Source organism: Colias philodice, chromosome 13 (genome assembly GCF_061535455.1).
Source record: "Colias philodice isolate Cphi_HAF_F1 chromosome 13, ilColPhil1 Martin Lab GWU primary, whole genome shotgun sequence".
In the NCBI taxonomy this organism is placed as follows: Eukaryota; Metazoa; Arthropoda; class Insecta; order Lepidoptera; family Pieridae; genus Colias; species Colias philodice.
In genome coordinates, this window is record NC_143098.1 from 3145611 (window position 1) to 3167783 (window position 22173).

At 34.9% G+C, this 22173-nt stretch overlaps 5 protein-coding genes across 9 annotated transcripts in view; 3 read left to right on the forward strand and 2 right to left on the reverse strand.

Moving 5' to 3' along the window:
• Positions 1–3347, forward strand: part of LOC149483256 (acetyl-coenzyme A transporter 1) — a 130893-nt gene extending 127546 nt beyond the window's left edge. Inside the window, exon 8 of the mRNA XM_089702243.1 lies at positions 3253–3347. Coding sequence (XP_089558369.1) covers positions 3253–3332 — 80 coding nt within the window. The 3' untranslated portion in view covers positions 3333–3347. The remainder of the gene's footprint in view (positions 1–3252) is intronic.
• On the forward strand, positions 166–5791 carry LOC149483266 (uncharacterized). 2 transcript variants are annotated; one of them, XM_089702260.1, is made up of 7 exons: positions 166–317; positions 403–513; positions 824–961; positions 1520–1660; positions 2880–3121; positions 4194–4314; positions 4485–5791. In XM_089702260.1, coding segments are annotated over exons 1-7 (879 nt in total). In that variant the 5' UTR covers positions 166–315; the 3' UTR covers positions 4609–5791. The 2 variants fall into 2 exon arrangements, with proteins under 2 accessions (XP_089558386.1, XP_089558387.1); XM_089702261.1 differs by lacking the exon at positions 4485–5791 and having other exon boundaries at positions 4199–4314.
• An 89-nt stretch (positions 5792–5880) lies between these two features.
• On the reverse strand, positions 5881–9243 carry Rad17 (Rad17 checkpoint clamp loader component). 2 transcript variants are annotated; one of them, XM_089702247.1, is made up of 10 exons: positions 9037–9243; positions 8839–8949; positions 8474–8765; positions 8168–8333; positions 7768–7896; positions 7450–7631; positions 7145–7303; positions 6735–6928; positions 6210–6331; positions 5881–6042 (listed from the first exon to the last, which is right to left on the reverse strand). In XM_089702247.1, exons 1-10 carry the CDS (start codon positions 9052–9054, stop codon positions 5937–5939), a joined length of 1479 nt encoding a protein of 492 aa, XP_089558373.1. In that variant the 5' UTR covers positions 9055–9243; the 3' UTR covers positions 5881–5936. The 2 variants fall into 2 exon arrangements, with proteins under 2 accessions (XP_089558373.1, XP_089558374.1); XM_089702248.1 differs by having other exon boundaries at positions 8474–8750; positions 8830–8949.
• A 483-nt stretch (positions 9244–9726) lies between these two features.
• On the forward strand, positions 9727–11726 carry LOC149483268 (NADH dehydrogenase [ubiquinone] iron-sulfur protein 7, mitochondrial-like). Of its 3 annotated transcripts, none has more exons than XM_089702216.1 (4): positions 9727–9835; positions 9939–10248; positions 10806–10994; positions 11433–11726. In XM_089702216.1, exons 2-4 carry the CDS (start codon positions 9944–9946, stop codon positions 11569–11571), a joined length of 633 nt encoding a protein of 210 aa, XP_089558342.1. In that variant the 5' UTR covers positions 9727–9835; positions 9939–9943; the 3' UTR covers positions 11572–11726. The 3 variants fall into 3 exon arrangements, with proteins under 3 accessions (XP_089558342.1, XP_089558343.1, XP_089558341.1); XM_089702217.1 differs by having other exon boundaries at positions 9733–9865; positions 9950–10248; XM_089702215.1 differs by having other exon boundaries at positions 9739–9865.
• A 6371-nt stretch (positions 11727–18097) lies between these two features.
• Positions 18098–22173, reverse strand: part of tay (tay bridge kinase) — a 64829-nt gene continuing 60753 nt past the window's right edge. The window contains exons 14-15 of the mRNA XM_089702220.1: positions 20400–20459; positions 18098–20075 (exon numbers count right to left, since the gene is read on the reverse strand). Coding sequence (XP_089558346.1) covers positions 19113–20075; positions 20400–20459 — 1023 coding nt within the window. The 3' untranslated portion in view covers positions 18098–19112. The remainder of the gene's footprint in view (positions 20076–20399; positions 20460–22173) is intronic.

A 22173-nucleotide genomic window follows, 5' to 3' on the forward strand; every position in this document is an offset into this window, starting at 1 on the left:
CATGTCGCGTGTATCGCGGCAGCCGACCGTCACGCGACATGCGCTACACAAAGCAGTGTTCGGAACCGTTCGAACAGTTTCACTTTTACCGTGGTTTCATAAAACCACACAACATTTTTTTTATTCTTTCTGTGATAGTTCTATGTAGTCTGTGGCATTCCATGCATTCGATTGCTATATTATCTGTATTTATACGTTATCTGTGTAATTTCGGCAATAAAAAATCGACATGGCGGATAATTTTTGATATAAATGCGAAGCCGGATGCGTGTTTATTAATTTTACTTGCACATATTGTCAGTTTTAGTAAAAAAAATGTAAGGAATGCAACTTTGTGTATAATACGTACAGAACATACTTTTTTCTTTACGGATTACTAAATGATTTTATATTCCCTTGCAGGGCGCGAAATAAGTCTCCCTCAGTTATTTCGGATAAGGATAAGGATAAAAAGAAACCTAAGGAAAAGAAGAAGAAGGAATCTGGTTCCAGTAGTAGTGATAGTAGTGGCAGGTACATAAATTATAATTTGTTTTTAAATCAATTGTCATGGGCTCTAGGTTATGTTGGTAACTATAAACGCCTACAATGTAGAAGTGAACTACGCTTCCATCCACAAGAACCTAAACCAATAGGTTTAATGTAAGATAATATAAGCCATATTAGTGCAGCGCTTCGTATAAATATAAATTGTTTACAAAATATACAATATATTTATATATTTTATAATTATATTGTCATGAAAGATTTAATTTGACAGATGTTTCAAAATGAAAAACTCAGAGTATTGACTAAGATTTTGCTAATTCCTTTAAATTCACAGTTCCTCGGACAGTAGTTCGTCCAGGTCGTCGTCGCGGTCTTCGTCCAGCAGTTCGGAGAGCTCGTCTCGATCATCGTCCAGCTCTAGTTCGTCCAGCAGCAGTAGCAGTACTAATGATAGATCCAGGCCAAAGAAGAAGTAAGATTATGCTTATTCAATAACTTGTTTCTCATGTAATACTAACAACAAGACATCTATACTAATATTATAAAGAGGAAAGGTTTGTATAGTATGTATGGTTTTCACACATAAACTACTGGACAGATTTTGATGAAATTTGGCACAGGCAATCTTTAGACCCTGAGAAAGAACATAGGCTACCTTTTATTGTGAAATATGTACCACGGGCGAAGCCGGGGCAGACCGCTAGTCTTCAATAATAATATAAGTGGCTTTATGAAGTAACGGGTAATCTCTTGGGACTCCTGATCTACAGAACTGATTTTGAAAATTCATTTTTGGCATAATTGAAATGTTGATTGATATTGTTTCATTTGTTTTCTGGCTCTGGCACAGCTCGCCACAGTGTAGTGTGAATCATTCTTAAGTTCTTATGAAGCAAGCCTTTGTTTTAAGATATCATTCTTGATTGAATGTAAACTTAAAATGAACTGGGATTATTCTTTAAAATGTACTGAATTTAATATGGTTTCTTATTATTGTGTTATATCTATCAAGAACTAATTCTAATTTTAGAGTATCACCTCGCAAAAGTCCAGCAAAGGACAAACGTGAACCCAACAGAGATAAAGCAAGAGACAAATCACCCGCAGACAAAAAGAAAGTCACAACACCATCATCAGCAGACAAATCTAAAGCCAGAGATAAACATGAAAGGTATTTATTTTATAATTGCTCTGATTTTATGAACTAAAATCATAAAAATTGTAAAACTTAGCTACAGTAGCACCTCGTTAAGTCGAACCTCGATAAGTCAAAAACCTCCAAATCTCGAAAAAATGTCTTGTTCCCTTCCCTTCAAACCCGAAAACCTCCGTAACTTGAAATTTTGGCCCTCTGTTAGTCGAAATGATCACCGAGTCCCTCCAAGCCATTTTGGTACATATTTTCACTCTATAACTCGAAAAATTAAATTTGACCTCTGTATCTCGAACATGGCAACATTTTATTTTACAATCTTTATAACTTGATCATTTGGACTTTAACAACTTGCCGACAGTGCAGTACACTATAATTGTTTCTTAGAAAACATTTTAGGAGTATGCGATAATAAATTTATGACTCACGTAAACACGTGTTTGCATTAAGTAGGTATCTGATGACGAAATTATCGATTCAGTAACTCAGAAAACCGATACCAATGATAAAGATGACATAGAAGACGTGAATAGTACATGCGCTCCATGCGTTTCCATCAAAGAGGCAAGAACCGCATTGAATACCTTACGAAATTTTATAGAGCAAACCAGTATCTCTGAAGAATAAGAATTTTCTGTTCTTTATAAGTAGATTAGACAATGCTAGAGAACAACCAAATTATATAAAGCAAAAAAAATACTGACTTTTTTAATGCCATATTTTTTATTTTTTTAAATGATTTGAAATAATGTTGATTTATAATAAATAAAAACATGTTTGTCACCTCTGCAAGTTGAATTTTAATGTACTTTACCTCTCTAACTCAAAATTTATAAGAATAAACCTCAAACTCTTTATTCTCTCTCTTTAAAATCCGCCTAAGTCGAAATCCTCCTTAAGTTGAAAACTCTATAACTCGAATTTTTTGGCGTCTCCCTTGATATTCGACTTATAGAGGTGCTACTGTATTACTTTACTTCAAAACATTGTTTAACGCTTCACAACTTTCTTTTAATTATTTTAGACATTATTTTGAATTCTCATATAAATAACTATTAACCACAGTGCACTTTCCAATTATAATCTATTCTTAATGTCATAACTGAGGCTTTTCTTTTGAAATAATGTATTTAGGTTCATTTTAATTAGTCTATAGCTTCTAGTTATTAAGATGTCCATTATGAAATTCACAAATACACAACAAAACTTGAGTATTCATAAAACTAAACATTTTCAGATCACCAGCACGCAAGAAACGCGAACGCTCGCCGCCCCCGCGTCCCACACGCATCCACATTGGTCGTTTGACACTAAACGTCAACCGGGAACATATACAAGAGATCTTCTCTACATATGGCACAGTGAAAACTGTAGAGTTCCCTATGGATAGACTGCATCCTCAAAATGGGAGAGGATACGCGTATGTGGAATTCAGTAATCCGGATGAAGCAGAAAATGCCATGAAGCATATGGATGGAGGTAAACAAGAACACTATTAGAATAAATCATATATAAGTATTACAACATTTATTATCAAGCCCAAAATGTGAAGAGTGCTTCCTTGCTTTTTAAGTCAAAAGACGAGTAAAAGTTTATTATGTACTATAAAGATATTGCACGCCTCATAAGCGAAGCGTTGAGGTGGGTACTACTGTCACTTCGCGCAAAACATCTGATTTTTCAAACTTAAAATGTCTTTATGTATCATACATTGCACTTGTAAGATAATACATACACACACATATTAAGAAAAAACACTATTTTTAACATTCATGATATTTTTGATGTCATTTTTGTTATTTAAACTAGTTAAAAAACAGTTTAAAAAAATTCTGTCTTGGACGTCCGTGTGTCTGTATGTGCGGATCCTTTTTCTTGTTAACACGATAGCGACCGAAATACTTTACTAATCGAGTCTTTTTTTTTCTCTTACGCTTGAGTATGCTCAGGAATAGAACCCTTTCATTTTTCAGGGTCTGATTCGATGTGGTTTAATTGTTATTAAATAAACAAAAATAATAATTAATAAATATTTATTAAAAAAAAATTATGAGGCGTGCACTTTTGGATTTTCCAATTTTACTATATTATAACAGATCAAAATTGAAAATGATTGCAAAACACATTAATTCACGTAGTGGCTCGCATTCAATTCATTACTTTAAATGCGAGTAAGTATTTTGTAAGAATATAGGTTATAGTTTATACATTAAAATAACACATGACCTATAGAAATACTGACCGCCTCTTTGGTACAGTGGTGGACGCGTGAGCGTAGAACCAAGGGGTCCTGGGTTCGATTCCCGGTGGAGACGAAGAAAAAAAATTTCTCGGTCTGGCAGGATATAGAAGGCTGATTACCTACTTGTCCCTAAAGAAAATCGATCAGTGAAATAGATTTATGGATAATGCATCTGCCCCTTACCCCACTTGGGGACACGGGACTTCACTTTTTTTTTTATAGAAATACTAGATTTTGCACGAGGGTACTTTCCCGGGTGAAACTGCGAAGGACAGCTAGTATATTAATGTCTATAATTGTGGTGGGCAGGGCAGATCGACGGGCAGGAGATCACGGCGGCGCCGGTGCTGGTCCCGTCGCGGCCGCGCCGGCCCTCGCCGCGCCCGCCGCCGCCGAGACACGCGCCCATGCGACGCCACTCGCCGCCTAGGTGAGACATTGTACTATCTATAGCAAATGTTATGGAGTAGGAAACTAAATGTTTGATAATAGGGTTCCATATTTTGTTTAGTTTACCTAAAACATCAAATAACTTGTCCATATCAAACAACGTGTCCATACTACCATGATAATGCTACAACATAGTAATGTGTGTATCAGGTACCGGCGCCGCTCGCCGCCGCGCCGCCGCTCGCCGCCGCGCCGGCGCCGCACGCGCTCGCGCTCGCCCCGCGCCGCGCCGCGCCGCCGCCGCTCCAGGTCCTCCTCCTCCTCCTCACGGTAGACACGCACATAGAGACGTACACACACACATAGACACGTACACATACACACAACCACACACATCGATTCACACACGGACACGTACACTTCCATACATACATGGACACATACCAGAAAAGTTTACATACCAGTTACTCACACATAAATAATAACACCACACAAACTTACTCAGAACCAAGTGTGTAGGGGAGACTAGACTCACGCAATTATACAGTGTGTCCGGACATGACATACCGATATTTGAAGGGGCTATTCTCCAGGTATTTTTATCGACAATTCAACCCCTCTACAGTCCCCTACCTCACCCCCCTCAAAATGGCAAACCTATCAATTCGGATAGTGAATTTATGAAAATTGTAATAACTTCGAAAGTGAGTGTCACAAAATACTAAATTTGGTTTTATTTGAACAATAACAAGTTATTCTAGGGACCACTAAACAAATTTAATTGATAAGAGTGATGAAACATACTTTAAAAAATTCGAAAATCATTTTGAGGGGGGTGAGGTAGGGGACTGTAGAGGGGTTGAATTGTCGATAAAAATACCTGGAGAATAGCCCCTTCAAATATCGGTATGTCATGTCCGGACACACTGTATATGGGAGGTATGGACGTTATGCAGGGTGTAGGGGAAATAAACTTCAAATGATATATAGATATATCCAATACAAGAGCTTTAAAAGATTCTCCCACAATTATGAAATAATATACTTACTGGCTTAACTGATGTGCTGATACAAGATCAATTCTTAATTGACAGTCAATTTCCCAACTAAAGAATTTACCAGTATTTAGGGGGAAATAGCACCTAATCCTTATATCTACCTGCTTAGTTTTATTTTATGCATACAATACAGATAGAAGTTGACGTTTTACACCTCACAATATAATACAGAGCACACATTCCAGTCTCCTCAGCAGTGAGTATATGTAAAAGTTCATGCTTTTACAACAGTGGCCAGGTAAGTATGAATTGTTAATATAATTAGAGAAAAAACTGTATTTAAAGATTGTCTTTTCCTAAAAAAAAGCTTGCAAAACGGAAACTGACTGCGTGAGTGATTGGTGAAAATGAACTAGATATAAATAATAAATTGACAATAGTGCAAAGTGCTTTTGTAATGTCATAAATGGTAATTGTAATGAATGGACTAAGACTTTGTTAATAAACGGTCAATTTTAATCACTTTTTTACTTTTCTCCCCAGATCCCATGATCCTGTTCCCAAATCCAAATAAAGGTTTATGTTAAGAAGTAAAATAAAACAATAAGTTGAAGTTTAAATTTTATTAATAAATGTTTAAAATCACAGTACATTTTTCTTAAAACTAATTATTGTTCCCAATTATCTTGCAATAGGTAAGGTAATCGGAAACCAACACTTTGCCTTTGTACAAATAATCACTGTCCAGTTGTGGTAGTTCTTTTAATGTCCTGAAAATATACAATTAGAGGTTTTCATTTATGATTAATATTTTTAGTATTAAAAGATTTTTTCTACATCAAAATAGAAAGCAAAAACAAATATGATTAGTAATTTGATAGTTATGCTTTAATTTTGGTCTGTTACAAAATGTTGATCGTACAACTGATGTACTTACGGATATTGAACTTTCATATTTTTTGGGCCTCGGACAGGATTCCAGGCAGAGACTGGTGATTTATTAGCTAACATTAGACCAGCTACAGCTGTATATAAACCATACTCCTGGCACAGTTTCTCCTGAAAGATATAACAAGATAAATTAATTCCTTCTGATTTATTTAAGTTAAAATGGGAAAATTATAATTAAATGTGTGCGTGTACTAGTGTACACACGTAAGAAGTGAAACTTCTTTATGACCTTATTTTTCAAAAAATAATTTACTATATGCAACTTTACATAAATACGTCGAATCACGCGTGGTAGGGATAGAAAAAGATGGCGCGTAACTGAAAAAATGTCACGCGTAACGAAAAAATGTTACACTAAATTTTTTTCCAACCCCGATAAAGAAGTTTCACTTCGAAAAGAAAAAAATGATTCGCTTTATAGAAAGAATAACTGTGATAATAGATATTGTCATACAATAATATTAGTAAAACAGCATTTACGTCAACTTTTTTCTGAATAAAAATTACTCACATTCCACTCAGACAGCATGTAGTCACTATCACTAAGAGCGGAGGCTGCTTTGTCAACATCATTTGGACAAGAGAAGTGAGGTAAATAGTTTTCTTCCAAAAATGATATGAACGAACTGGGATGGCTGAGAAATTGTTCAATTATATCTTTTGGGGAGTGAGTCAAATTATTTTTGCCGTCTTCTGATACTATTACTGTAAATGAAATAAAATATGTATTTTACTTTGATGTTTTCATTTTCAAATAGTAATAGTAAATGTACTATTTTTCCAAGATTCTATAAAATATGTACTCTTGAAATAAAACTGTTTATAGTTATATTCACTAGTTACAAAAAAATATATTAAACTACTGATTTAGAAATGAGGTTGAAATATGAATAAAAGTTAAAATATTGATATCAAAATTACCTTTAGGATTAAGTACTCTGCCGACTCCATGCAATATGCTCACAGTTTGATCCTTTCCCAAAGACATAAATTTACTTGAAGCATTCTTTTTCTTTTTGGTTGTTTTACTTTTAACTTCTTTTTCAAGAATAATACTAGTTTCTAAGTTCATTGTTGATCCTGAAATACAATTATATTTCTTTTGTAAAATACCAAAACCACAAAAATGTCATTTTTTATTCCTTATACAGAAGATTGTTATGATAATAAATTTAATATTTTACAAGAAAATGACAATATAAATTACTTAAATGTATAAAACATACCTTTTAGTGACGCAAAGTGTAGATTTAAAATAGCAGATCGAACATCGCCTCCCGAAGAATTGACAACTGAATCCACAACACTGGCACTTGGTATGTTGTACATTGATAAGTATTTCTTACTAATAATATCAACAGCACGTTTTAATGCTGCCTTTAAACCTGTTACTGATACAGCATTAAACCTGGAAATTAAAAAAAGGCTTCATTTTTTAGCATGTTTAAAAACCTTAGTTATTCTAAAGGCAGTTAGAATACTTATTATTTTAAAAAAAATTAGAAGAGTAGGTAATTTTTTTTACATAATATGTTTATACTTACGCTATATGTGTTATATTGAACTGCTCTTTCAATGTTGGAGTAAAGAGATTCAATGCTATATTTTTGTTATCCGTATGTGACTCTGAGCAAATGAAAACAATGGGGGATTTTGCTCTTTGCCTATATTGGCTGAAAAAGAACAAATATAATATGATGTATATAGTTTAAACATTAAACACATAACACACACATTTATCAAATATAATGATCTCATAAAACAATGAGAAATTTTTTAAAGATTAATTAATTATAAGCTTTGCAGTCACAATTAGTTTAACATAATATTATAATCATGAATACTATGTCACATAAATATTATTTGAAATATAGTACCACTTATATGACAGTAGTGCCTACTGTAAATTACACTAAAGAATCTATTTAAATATATAAAACTTACTGTAAAATATCTGTAAACTCGGCTGGTGTCCTTAAAAATGTATTGGGAAAATCTTCCACAAGTACTACTTTACTGCTATTGTTATCAAGAAGAGATGTGAAATTGGCAGCATTTATAATAAAATCAAGGAATCTTTTTGATTGAGATTCTTTAAATTGATAGTCTCCTGTAATTAGTAGAAATAAAGATAATTTTATTTTTCTGATAATTAAATTATTTTACTCTTAAACACAGGTTTGGACAATAAGTAGGCAACATATTGTATTTTCTATAGATGTTAACATAATAAACATAGATCAATAATACCATATTCTGAAGGGAATTCTATATCAACTGGTGTAATCCACTCTGTAAGTTTTATATTATGTTTAGCTGCTAAGGTGTGTATTGTAGCTGTTTTTCCACATCCCACTGGCCCAGAGAGTAGTAACATATTACTGCTGCTGTTCAAACAAGAACATTTCAACCATTCTTCTACCTCTTGAATTTTTTTATTATGCACTGCTAAATCATCGACTTTTACTGGATCGAAATTTTTCATCCAATTTTTACTAGTTACATTATGAATTATATGATTGTTGTTCTTTCGCGCACATATCTGAAATTTATATTAAACGTAAATAATGTTATAAAACAAGTAGTTATAACACTACACATAAAACGTTACTCACATCTTCCTCATTGTTGTTTACAGGTTCAACTATTTTACTTGTATTCTTTTTAATCTTTTTCGGTGGCTCAGTTTCGTCAAATTCGAATAATGGTTTGAACCACTTCTTACTCTGAAAAGTATATCAATGAGAACATTTTTCAAATATGTATGTACATTATTAAAATTAATTTTCTCAATAGTAGATTTTTGTGTTTACCTTTTGTGGTCCATTCATTATTATTTTACAGATGCTGTGCAAACTGGTGTAAGTTCCCTAGGTTCAATTATGTAATGTATGTTGTATATAAATCTACTATTTTGTCTTGTAATTTGTTTCTTTTCGAATGAACCTACAAAGTTCGTTCGATACAGGTACAAATTTAAATTATTCTACTCGGACACGGGGAGCCGGGACATTCAAATAATTGTCAATTTTGAACATGATTTGATTAATCAAATAAGTCAACGTCAACGTCAAATGTCAATAATTATCTTTTTCTTTTCTCTCGTACCTATGTCATGAAAACGTAACTATTTGCCGGTGTCACGAAAATAAAATGATCCATTAATTTTTATTTCCACTAGATCGACATGCTTTATTTCATTATTAGTTATCATATAATTGAAATCTATATTCGACTTCTAAAATATAGTCTCTAGTATCTCTATCATCTGGCAGTGGCGCTTGATTTATTTTAAAGGGTGGCTAACATTATTAGCTTCAAAATATGCATGATATCTATTTTATGTAAAAATTTATTCTGAATATTGCTGCTTGCTATGGTTATGATAGAATTTGTTTTACGAATCAACTCGATCGTGATTCCAGCTCTATCTAGTATCTCCAAGTTGTCGCAGCTGCTTTTGTTTATTAAAAAAACAATATGAATGTCATGTTATGTCAATTGTCAAACTTCAAAGTCAACACATCGAATGAATTGATTTGCAAATGCGCGTAGTTACGTAAAATATTTGTATTTTATTTTTAAGCTTAATTGGAACACCACTTTGCTGGTGTAGGTTTTATAAAAATTAAATAAATATAAGTAAGATACATCACCTAGTGAAATTTTATAATAAACTTAATTATTTCTAGCTCTAAATTACGTGTTTTTGCAGGTGCAATGCAGGCGCTCAAAGCAATAGGGGCTTCGGCTCCCTCTACGGTTTTATCCGTTTTAAAGAAAGGAGCCTTTACACCAATTGTAGATCAAGTACGCCAAACCCATTTGCCGGCTCCAGACCCATCAGAGATGAGACCGTATTCGCCTTTTCAAAAAACATCGAACATGGCAGAGTATGCCGTTGCTAGGTTGGACGACTTACTGAATTGGGGTAGGAAGGGATCAATGTGGCCCATGACTTTTGGTCTGGCTTGTTGTGCCGTAGAGATGATGCACATCGCCGCTCCTCGCTATGACATGGACAGGTAACTAAATGTTAGCATATGTCGCACTTAATTTTATTTGCGAATTTAGTATGAAAATCAAACAATCCAATATTGATTGTTGTAATTAAAGTTGATCTTATCCATACAATTAAAATGTTTAAGTTGAATTCTCACCAATACAAACATTTACATTTTGAAATATGTAGGGCTTTAAAGCTGTGACCGTGATGAAATTGATAATTTTATTTTTTCAATTTCATCACATTTTTTCACCAAATTTTTAATCCCAGAATAAAATAATTCATGTAACCTTTTTCGTATTTGTTGAATTTGCCTATAAATAAATAAACCATATAAATTTCATTATTAATCTAAAATCTCTAAAATTTCTAAAATTTCATAAATGATGGACCATTGTTACCAGTAACAATTCAAAATTTATTTTTATTTATTTAGCAAAAAATTCTGTTGGAACTGCCCCGCACTCTCCTTAAGCTTAGCTTTACCTATATTTTACTAGTCTTTGTTATAATGTAAGTTTCACTTGTATTAAAATTTTAACAATCAATAATAATCCAAACAATAATGCATTCTAGATATGGTGTAGTATTCAGAGCATCACCTCGGCAGTCTGACGTGATGATTGTAGCTGGTACTTTAACAAACAAAATGGCTCCAGCTTTAAGGAAGGTTTACGATCAAATGCCGGACCCGAGATGGGTGATTTCTATGGGCAGCTGTGCTAACGGTGGTGGATACTACCATTACTCTTACTCGGTTGTGAGGTAAGTCATGGAATTAATTGAACAAATAAGCCAAAGAGGCTTTTCAATACATTTCGAATATTAATTTTGATTTGGTGTTGGACTAATAAATTGGTGATCAATCTTAAAAAGCTTAAACATGGACATAGTTTTTTTAATGTTTGCCATTCATGTCTGTACAATGTACAGTCAGCAAGGCATAAGATGAACTTTTTCAATTAGAAAAAATTTCAAATTCAAATTATTTATTGTGATTTATTTTAACAGTGGAAAATAAATTTCGGCCATGTTTCTAATCTACATGTTTTTTTTTTGCTTTAAACTTGTTATTTAATTGTTTGGCTTTTATCTTTTATAAATTAATAGAAGACAAATGAAATTGCTGTCATGTCCCTATTTGCAAAGTAAAGGCTATATTTTGCAAGCTTAGTTTTTTTTTAATTCCTTGTTATTTTGCAGGGGTTGTGACCGCATTGTGCCAGTAGATATCTATGTGCCAGGTTGCCCGCCGACCGCCGAAGCTCTGCTCTATGGTGTTCTTCAATTACAAAAGAAAGTTAAAAGAATGAAAACTATCCAGATTTGGTACAGAAAGTAAACTTGAAAAGCTCTACTCTGACATCAGTGTAATTTATTGTTACAGTAAATATAATCATAGTAGAAACATCTTTTATTTTATATCACCTTTAAATCATTTTGATGAATTAGTAAAATCATTAAATTAGTGTAATAAAATATTATAGCAAGAGAGTATTTTGGTCTTTTATTTCACATAGATCAAAGATCAATTAGAAGTATTTGAATATAAAATGACTTATAGAATATTAAAGTGATGTTTAAAACATATTTATATACTTCTTTTATTAACTAATCCAAATATCCTGAATTCCAATTAATCTGTCTTGTGTTTATTTTTCAACACATAAACTCTGAAGATATTCCATTGATATTACTGGCTGCGCTTAGCGGTTTCACCCATGTGGCTCCCCTCCTGTTGGTCTTAGCGTAATGATATATAGCCTGTACCTAGCCTTCTCGATAAATGGGCTATCTAACATCGAAATAATTTTTCAAATCGGACCAGCAGTTCCTGAGATTATCGCGTTCAAACAAACAAACTTTTCAGATTTATAATATTAGTATTAGTTACAATGTTGAAAAAACGAGAGGCATTAATGGAAATTACATACACAACGAGTGCCCACTGGTAATCAGAAACTATTGAAAAACAGTTTACGAGAAGTATAATAGAAAATCATTTTTCTAAGAAATTAAATAGCCTAATGATTGCGTAAAATGTAGGCTCCCATAATATAAAGATTTGACCTGCGTCATGCTGCATGCATAACAATACGGCAACATTGCTTGGAATTTGAATTATTCCTAAATAACAATGCCTATTGGCTGTGTGCGAAGTACTAGGTGGGAGTCTTAACTCAACTCAAACTCAAAAAAGTACTATAAAGTAGGAAGTATGTACTATAAGTATGAAAACCACTGTCGCCAAACCCATACATTTAAATTTTAAACCGATAGCTAAACAGTACAACTACAAGTAAGCTATGCCTTTTATTGGACAGCTTAATTTGAGTAATAAGTGACTTAGTAATAAATTCAGCATTTCAGTATGTACCCTACCTATGTACACAGTAACACGGTTTATGGTTTTACGGTTTATTTTAGTATAACATCCCTAGATCTGTTTTGTTTCTCTTTGCTCAGAGAATTCGAAAATTTTCAAATTCGAAAAAATTTGACTATTCAATAACAGAGGGCGTTAACCTTTTGAACGCCAATGACATCTATAGATGTCATGCGCAATCGTGCCCTGTGCGCCAACGACACCTATACATGCCAAGAAACAGATCATAGATAAATACAAAATAAACATATTAAACCTTTACTTTTACGTGTTTTATTTATACAGTTTATGAACTGAATCCCCAGTTATTACATAATTGTACACAGTAAACAAAATTGCCAAGTAGTTATTCAAATATTTGATGACAAAAAATAACTTAATTAATGGCTAAAAAAGCATGTTCTCTCGCGCCAATGACATGTATACGTGCCTACTAGTGATGTAGTGTAATATTCAAGTAACTTCATTAAAATTTCAGCGAAATTACTCTAATTCGCTTAATTTTTGTAATTACTACAAAAAAAAATATATAAGCTTAGTCACTGAGAAAAAAGGTAAATACTACATTCTTTGGTATAATACCATATTGTCTATATTGTGGATATTGTTGATTTGAATATTTTCCTTTTCGCCAATCATGCGCATCCCTAGCACAGTATTGATATGCAATCCCTTCTGCGCCATTGACATGAATAGATGTCGGACTGGTGACGTCGTAAGCGCGTGCCGTGTTGTTAAGTGCGGAAAGTTGTAAAAATATTTTATCGAGTAGGTATCTACCAATATTATAATCGCAAAAATGGCAAGTGAAGAGTTTTATAGTACAGAAGATATTCTATATATATTTATTATTATATTAGATATTCTTATGATACAAATTGTCGCTATGTCATATCAAAATATGGTAATTGACCTAAATAGGTACCTACATATAATTAGTATTTGTAATAACTCAAGTATTAAACTAAATGATTGGAAAATAAATATGTAGTTTTAATGCAATTCCCTTTATTTAAAGGTAATAGTTGTTTTGATATTTACAAATAAACACTCCACAATAATACCTATAGTTCATATAAACTTAATAAATAAACTCGATAAGTTATAATAATATACAGCTACACATCCCTAATCAGAAGCGAGAGATTATAAAAAAAAGGATGGTTGCCCGCGCCATTGGCATGTATACATGCCAATGGGGCGTAACTGATAGAGAATAGTGCTGTAACTTGCTGCAATTTTATATGTATTTTTGTATCTCAAAAGGTTGATTATTTTTGTTGATAGTTGCTATAAATGTGGTCTTAAGTTTTTACAGTAGGAGATGAGGTTAAATAAATATTATTTTTGTGTTATAAGCTGTTTATTCAAATATTCAGACGTGAATTATTATGTTTATCGATAACATTTTGGAATCCCTACTATTTTCAAGGTTATCGCATTGAATTTGTGGCTTGGCGTGGAGGGCACGGCGATGCGTTTTTGCTCTGGCGGTCAAAAGGTTAACATTCGATAGAAATAACTTTAAACCTCAACACATAGAGATAAGGTTGAAATTTGTGTCACTCTACATTAAAGACATTAACCTAAGTCGTAATGCTATGCCCTAAGTGATGTACAATCAGCCTTGTTATCGATAATTCACAAATAGAAAATATGTAGCTAGTTATGATTTTAATACAGTGATAGTACATTTTTTTTTCAAGAATAATTTTATGTTTCGTTTGAGCAACATTTTCTATCTACAGTATTTAGAATACTTTCCCTCCACGGAAATTTTACTCTATAAAGAACAATTAGGTTTAATCAAAATCGGTGCATAGGTAATAGTTCGACATTTATATAATAACTAGCTGTGCTCCGCGGTTTCACCCGCATTACTTAGCTCCTGTTGGTCTTAGCGTGATAATATATAGCCTTCCTCGATAAATGGGCTATCTAACACCAAAATAATTTTTCAAATCGGACCAGTAGTTTCTGAGATTAGCGCGTTCAAACAAACAAACTCTTTAGCTTTATAATATTTCCGCGCGGGCAAAAGCTAGTATATAATATATGCCGGCTACACTTGCTATATACATATTATTAGATATAAATAACATACTTATTTAGCAGCTTTCCCAGGGTCATGTAGATGTAGAATAGGCGAATAGGCCTCTCGCACTTTTCGCTGCCTCCTGCAATCTCGCGATGCTCGCTGCGCAACTATCCTTCTAATATTATAAACACGATACTAACTACTAATTTAATCTAGATCCTACAAATATATGAGTTTGTGAGGATGGATGGGTGTTTGCTACTTCTACACATACTACTGAATCGACTAATTTTTATCCCGGAAATCCCAAAGGAACGGGTACTATGCGGGTTGTTCTTTAAAAACGCGGGCGAAGCCGCGGGCGGAATTCGAATTGTAATATCTGTACTCCATATTTAATTTACTAGCTGTGCCCCGTAGTGTCACCCGCATTGCTCCGCTCTTGTTGGTCTTAGCGTGATGATATATTATTAGCCTATATAGACTACAAGCCCGCATAGGACAAAAATATGGGTCAAATGAACCACCAGGGGACATATCTAGAACGATAGCAGAGCAAAAAATAATAAGATTCATCACTATGCCGTCACTTGTAAGCTGTCCAACTGAGTGCAGATGAGAATTGAAAAGTACAGGTAGACTCGGTAAATTTTGGTCATATATTTTTGTACGGCATTCTTAACCATCGATAGATCCATTAAAAATAATAAGAAACCGCTCAGTGCCGTACAAAAATGGTGGTCCACCAAGTCGGAATTTTTATTTAATTTCCGAGAGTTACCGGGGGTAAATTTGGTCATTTGACCATGTACGGCATCTGTGTCATACTATTGCTATACTGCTTTTAATCCATTATTCCGCATCGCCGTACAAAAATTATGGGGACAAGGGGAAAAAATCGAGAGTTTTAATCCCCTCTTTTTCCCCACTCCAGGGGGTCATTTGACACAACACGAAATAAATTTATTTTTAAAGTATTTTATGCATAGATAATATTTTATCATGTGCCGTACATTTTCGTTGGTTCAAAGGGGAAAAATCTGAAAAAGAAAAACATCCATATAACGAAATGTTTGCTTTATATTTTTATAATAAAATATAAATATACATTAATATTAAGAAGCTCGAGGTGGTTAATTATCACCTTGGAAAGTCGGAGTCAGGTGGAATGGACTCCGTTAAATTGATGAACTAATAAAAAAGCTATGAACGAAAAGATGTGAATTATATGCAATCAGTCCATGAATACAGGTAAAGTCACAAGCAAATGCTAGTAATATATACATATTCAAAATGTACAAGTAAAGCGCTTTCAAATGATACCAAACACTGCATATTTATCTTAACTTTATTTTTTTACTCTGTATGTTTTGTCCGCTAGAGGGCGCCACATTAGATTTTGTGAAACCCCATATAGCCTTTAGCTAGCTGGTCGCTGGTTATCCAGTGAACAATTCAGACGCTTCTAATGATATGTCATTTGTCGAATTCTGATAAGTAGTTTAGAAGTTACGAGGGAATAGATGAACATACATACATGACCTGTAAACAACCATAACCCTCCTTTTGCTTTGCCGTAGTTGGGTAAAAATATGTTAATGCCGTACTGTATCAAATGGCCATAAAGCACCCTTAAAATTGTAGCTTTCGTCGCTTTCATCAGCCTAAAAGATGTGGTCTGCACAAAAATGTACGGCATCGTTTTTTCCTAATTTATCTATGTTAATACTATTTAAAACAACGGATAAAGTGTAGAAAACTATTATATTTCATTAATCTACGATGTTTAAACTTTAACAAAATTTCTGGTTTTGCATTTCTCTATAACTTTTTTTAGAACGGTTTCTTTTGAACGGCAATACTATACAACAATTGAATTTTACAATATCATGTTAAAAAAAAAGTTCCCGTACAGGGTCAAATGACCTTACAGCTCTTTATATCAAGAATTCGATGAAATTAAGATGATTATTGGTATACATTTAAAAGAACAATTATTTTTTGACGGCATTGCTTTTAATAGTACTTTTGAGTGCTAGATAATGTTTTGGAACCGAAGCCGTACTTAGTCAAATGACCCCCTGGAGTGGGGAAAGAGAGGGGATTGCAACTCTCGATTTTTTCCCCTTGTCCCCATGATTTTTGTACGGCGTTGCGGAATAATGGATTAAAAGCAGTATAGCAATAGTATGACACAGATGCCGTACATGGTCAAATGACCAAATTTACCCCCGGTAACTCTCGGAAATTAAATAAAAATTCCGACTTGGTGGACCACCATTTTTGTACGGCACTGAGCGGTTTCTTATTATTTTTAATGGATCTATCGATGGTTAAGAATGCCGTACAAAAATATATGACCAAAATTTACCGAGTCTACCTGTACTTTTCAATTCTCATCTGCACTCAGTTGGACAGCTTACAAGTGACGGCATAGTGATGAATCTTATTATTTTTTGCTCTGCTATCGTTCTAGATATGTCCCCTGGTGTTTCATTTGACCCATATTTTTGTCCTATGCGGGCTTGTAGTCTAATAACCTTCCTCGATAAATGGGCTATCTAACACCGAAAGAATTTTTCAAATCGGACCAGAAGTTCCTGAGATCAGAGCGTTCAAACAAACTCTTCAGCTTTTTATTGAGGTAATAATATGAATTAGTTAGCTAGGTATATAAGTTTAGGCTTTAGTAGCATTTTCTCTCACTCCTAAACATGATTCTGTAATAATGACAAATTTATTACTGGCTCAGTGATGACAAATTCTCGAGCAAAGAAGAGCAGTGAAGAAGAATAGTTTTCGTTAATTCTCAATTTATAATTTTATTACTGTACATAACAGACTTTCACATGTAGCTTAAAAATACGGACCTTTCAAGATGGCGCTTCAATTTTTCAGTAAAATAAGTAAATTTATTATTGCGCTAGTGTAGTGTAACTGAACTGTGAACATTTTATTTATATGTAAGTGTCACTTATGACGTCATTATAATTAAAGACTGCAATGGAGTAACTTTTGTGATATATAAATACCAAAATTACTCGTGACCGATTGGATTAGAATGAAATTTGGCAAAGATATAATATATTATAATCTTCGTGTATAGGATAAATAAACACATATGAAAATTGTGTTTAAACATGCGTGACTATATTTTTTTTAATTATAAGCAAGTAAATAAAAAAAGACAAATTCAGGAGCGCATCCATCCACGCATATGTAAGGCGTGTTACTTGGTTGATTAGTCACTAACTGATGATTATTCTTATAGGATAATGCATTGAAAAATAGTGTAAAGGTTTTTTTAAGTCAAATGTATCTGAGACGATATGTTTATTGTTATTGTAATACTTAAAATATATAAAGTTTACAAAAAATATGTACAATACAACATACAATGTCTAGGATATTTTTGACTAGAATAGGAAAGTACAAAAACTCAGATTGGTATAAAAATCAAAAGTTTTAATGGTATTTTCTGAATCGCACCAAGCTTTCATTTACTTTTTAGTATACAGAATGATTTTGTATAAACTATAATACATTTCTGATTTATTCTTAATGAAATAATGAGAACATAATTATCAAAATGTGCCCTAAAACAGGTTTTTTTTTATAATTTTGTCTGACAACATTCACAAAAATGGCACATGTCGAGTTCAATAAAAACATTTCGGAAGCATCGTTAGCTTGATATTGTCCACAGAAATCTACTAGAAAATAATTTAAGGAAGAAGGTAACACGAATTTGAATATAAATGTAATATCATTATCTAACTGCAAACAGACACTACTCTGAAGTCAGACAAAACGCATTCCACAATACAATAATATCACATATTTTAAATGCATTTAAAGAATCAACTGTTGGTACAACAGAAGCCGCAGTGTGGATCGTTAACAATCTCGGAAGAAACGAGTACATCATAAATAAATAAATAAACCTCCACTGGTACAATTGAAAATCCATTTTGAGATTTTTAACGGAAGTATAAATTAAACTCCCGATACAATAATAATTTATGGGATTTTTTTCCTTTGTATGACGTTAAATAAACCGATTCTATATTTTAATTACTAATTTACAATCTAATATTTACATTTTATTTATAAGTATATATAAATATGTATAATTATATCGATAGCGATTCCGTTAATCCTATCTATCTTCACATAACCAGCGATGTATAATTAACTAATGATGGTGACACAATAACAACTCGTTAGATATTCTCATGTAAATAAACAAGCAGTAGTGTGCGGCCGGCGTCCGAGATCTCGTCCTATATTGCACTCGCGGGCCGGACCTCCGCCCCTCGTATATACACTAGGGACGCCGGCGCGACGTTAAAGCGACGTTACAATAAATAATTCTCTAAACCGATAATACCAAACGATACGTCGAATCGTACTCTCGTTCGCGCTACGCTATGTACACGTCGGCGGCGAGGGGCCGCTATCATCGCGGCTCCTCCTTCTTGAGCAGGTCGAGCGGCGCCAGCGGGGCCAGCGGCGGGGCCAGCGGCGCCAGCGGGGCCAGCGGGGCCAGCGGCGGCGCCAGTCCGTGCGCGCGGTGCGCCAGCAGCGGGCCCGCCTTCAGCTGCTGGTGGTGCGCGTACGCGCTCAGCATCTTGGCGCGGTCCTCCTCCGCGCGGATGGCCGCCTCCACCAGCGGCGCGAAGCGCATGTGCTGCAGGTCGAACGGCCGGTACGGGTCCCAGTGCGGCGGCGGGTACGCGGGCAGCGCGGGCGGCTTGCGCTCCTCCTTGTCGGGCGCGCCGTTGCGCAGCGGCGAGCGCGTGCGCGCGCGCTCCAGGTCCCGCTCCCGCTCCCGCTCGCGCGCCTTGCGCCGCTCCCGCTCGTCCCGCTCGCGCCGCTCCCGCTCCTCCCGCTCGCGGCGCGCGCGCTCGCGCTCCTCGTGCTCACGGCGCACCTCGGCCGCGGCGGACACGGGCGGCCGCGTGCGCCACGCGTCGTGCACGAGCGGCGCGTGGTGCACGGCGTGCAGCGGCGACGAGAGTAGTTCGCGGCCGTAGGGCAGCGGCCCGTAGGGGCCGGGCGCGGGGAAGGCGCCGGCGCCGTAGCGCGCGAAGGGCGACACGCCGAGGTCGCGCTCGCCGAGCGGCGCGTAGGCGCGCGCGGGGTGCGCGGGGTGGGCGGGGTGCGCCGGGTGGGAGGGGTGGGTGGGGTGCGCCGCGTGCGCGGGGTGGCGCACGAGCGGCAGCGGCGCGTGGTGCAGGTAGGGCGCGGGCAGGTCGTAGGGCGAGCGGAAGGCGGGCGGCGGGGGCGCGGGCGCGGGGAAGGCACGCAACTTCTCTTTGTCAAGCGCCGGCGCGCCGCCCGCGCCGCTCTTCTCCTTCTGCTGGTGATTGTATATCTCCCAGGCGATGCGCACGTGCATTGCGTTCCATTTACCGGTTTTCTATTGAAAAGAAAATAAAATTCATATAAATGTTATTTGTGGAAGATATCTTTATTCACACAAAACAAGTTTCTATAAATCAAAATCTATTTAATTATTGTGCACGACTAATTCCAGAAAAAGATCATTACATTATAAGGCCAGTGTTGGAGATTGATATAATCGTTAATTCTTGTCATAATCAATTAAAAACATCCAAGATATCCCGATAACCCTCATTAAAAAATTATCCACTAAACAGATCAAATCCCATTTCTATAAATCACTTTTGAAACGTAAGGAGCAAAAGAAAGGCGCATGCATAAAGTGCTAAAGTAGACCTACCGCGACAGCAGGGCGTGGTGGTGGTTTAGGGGCGGACTCGCTTGTAGATGACACTATGGGCTGTTAACATGATGCGAGGCAATGTTAATGTGACAGTAGTGCAAAATATAAAGGAAAGCATTGAAGCTGACCATAGATGGAAATTATTTAAACAACTGTCAGTAAGTCACTAGCTTTTGTTATGTTAAAGTTAAACGAAAAAAATAAACACTATTTACATGTAAATGAGTTTAGTAACATAGTGACTCACTGACATTACTTTCAATACTCTTATAGCCATTTCAGAACTAATCTGAATATAATTACAAAATTATCACACATATAATATATAGTTAACTTTGTAAAATTCAGTTCTGAAACAGCTATACTACAATGACTCAAAAATTACTAAGGGCTGATTTTTCAATCCTTGGTTAAAACTTATTCGTTGAATATATTAAACTGCCATTTCAAAAATGTATTCTAATTGCCTGTATTTGACAGCTTACAGGTGAAATTTTAATATTATCGTGTAATACTTTATTGGACGGGTCATGTATTATATACTCCAGTCAGTCAAGACATTCAATTCACAATAATTCCAAAAGTTTTCAAACTTGGGTCAAGTGAATGGTACATTGGGACGACAATAAATCTCATTTTGCAACCTTGTCCGCAGTCCGGAACTGCAATTAAATTATTTTTTGCTGTATGGTCGTGAAAAAAATTCCAAAAGTTCTGCAAACTTGGGGAAGTTTTCGATATAATATTTCATATCACGTATTAAATTTGCAACCAATCTCAGTGTACGGAACATCTTTTAATATTGAATATTAATTTTTTTTTATTAAACTGAATGAGGTTGCAAATTTGTAAATACATCAGAATAGATGTTTTCGAAGTTTGCAACCAAGTTCCAAAACTTTTGTAATTATTCCGAGACCACCTTACTCGAAAAAATGACCACGAATTAAAAATAATTATAAATAAACATGTTAACGGTCAACGGAAAAGGTTGCAAATTTATACAACCGTTCGGTATATATTTCCGATATCTGTGTCAAGTTTGCAGAACTTTTGGAATTTTTTTCACGACCATACAGCAAAAAATAATTTATTTGCAATTTTAACAATGTTCCGTACACTTAGATTGATTGCAAATTTAATACGTGATATGAAATATTATATCGAAAACTTTCCCAAGTTTGCAGAACTTTTGGAATTTTTTTCACGACCATACAGCAAAAAAATAATTTAATTGCAATTTAAACAATGTTCCGGACTGCGGACAAGGTTGCAAAATGAGATTTATTGTCGTCCCAATGAACCATTCACTTGACCGAAGTTTGAAAACTATTAGAATTATTGTTAAATTTTCGATTTCGAATGTCGATTCTGACTGATGTATAAGTTTTAACAAAGGATTGAAAAATCGGCCATAAAGGAAATAAAGAATTAATCTAATTCTATCATTAGAAAGTTTGAATTAGCAGGCAATAATTGAAAAAAATACTATTAATGTGAAATTATAAGTTAGTACTAGAAAACCTTCCCAAAATAAATGTACAGGGTAGTTTCTACTTGCATCTATACGAAACAATGACCAAAAGCAAGTATTCAAAAGTCTAATAAGAAAATCTACTTTCTACATGTATTTACATTGACCATTGACCGTTTTTATTAATATACAATTAGCTTCACTTATATAAATAGACCAAGTTATTATTAGCATGGCCTTATCATACACATAGCAAAGACAGTAATAATTATACATACTATGCCTTTCCTTATCACA

What these genes read in the sequence shown, in the direction of transcription:
- LOC149483266 (XM_089702260.1), top strand. An exon ending in AGTAGTGATAGTAGTGGCAG is followed by an intron (nt 514 to 823) that starts GTACATAAATTA and finishes TTAAATTCACAG; the next exon opens with TTCCTCGGACAGTAGTTCGT. An exon ending in CATGAAGCATATGGATGGAG is followed by an intron (nt 3,122 to 4,193) that starts GTAAACAAGAAC and finishes TGTGGTGGGCAG; the next exon opens with GGCAGATCGACGGGCAGGAG.
- LOC149483268 (XM_089702216.1), top strand. Translation starts at nt 9,944, where the DNA reads ATGCAGGCGCTCAAAGCAATAGGGGCTTCGGCTCCCTCTACGGTTTTA. An exon ending in CCTCGCTATGACATGGACAG is followed by an intron (nt 10,249 to 10,805) that starts GTAACTAAATGT and finishes AATGCATTCTAG; the next exon opens with ATATGGTGTAGTATTCAGAG. An exon ending in TACTCTTACTCGGTTGTGAG is followed by an intron (nt 10,995 to 11,432) that starts GTAAGTCATGGA and finishes GTTATTTTGCAG; the next exon opens with GGGTTGTGACCGCATTGTGC.
- Rad17 (XM_089702247.1), bottom strand. An exon ending in CAGAGTACTTAATCCTAAAG is followed by an intron (nt 6,929 to 7,144) that starts GTAATTTTGATA and finishes TTTCATTTACAG; the next exon opens with TAATAGTATCAGAAGACGGC. An exon ending in AATATGAAAGTTCAATATCC is followed by an intron (nt 6,043 to 6,209) that starts GTAAGTACATCA and finishes GTATATTTTCAG; the next exon opens with GACATTAAAAGAACTACCAC.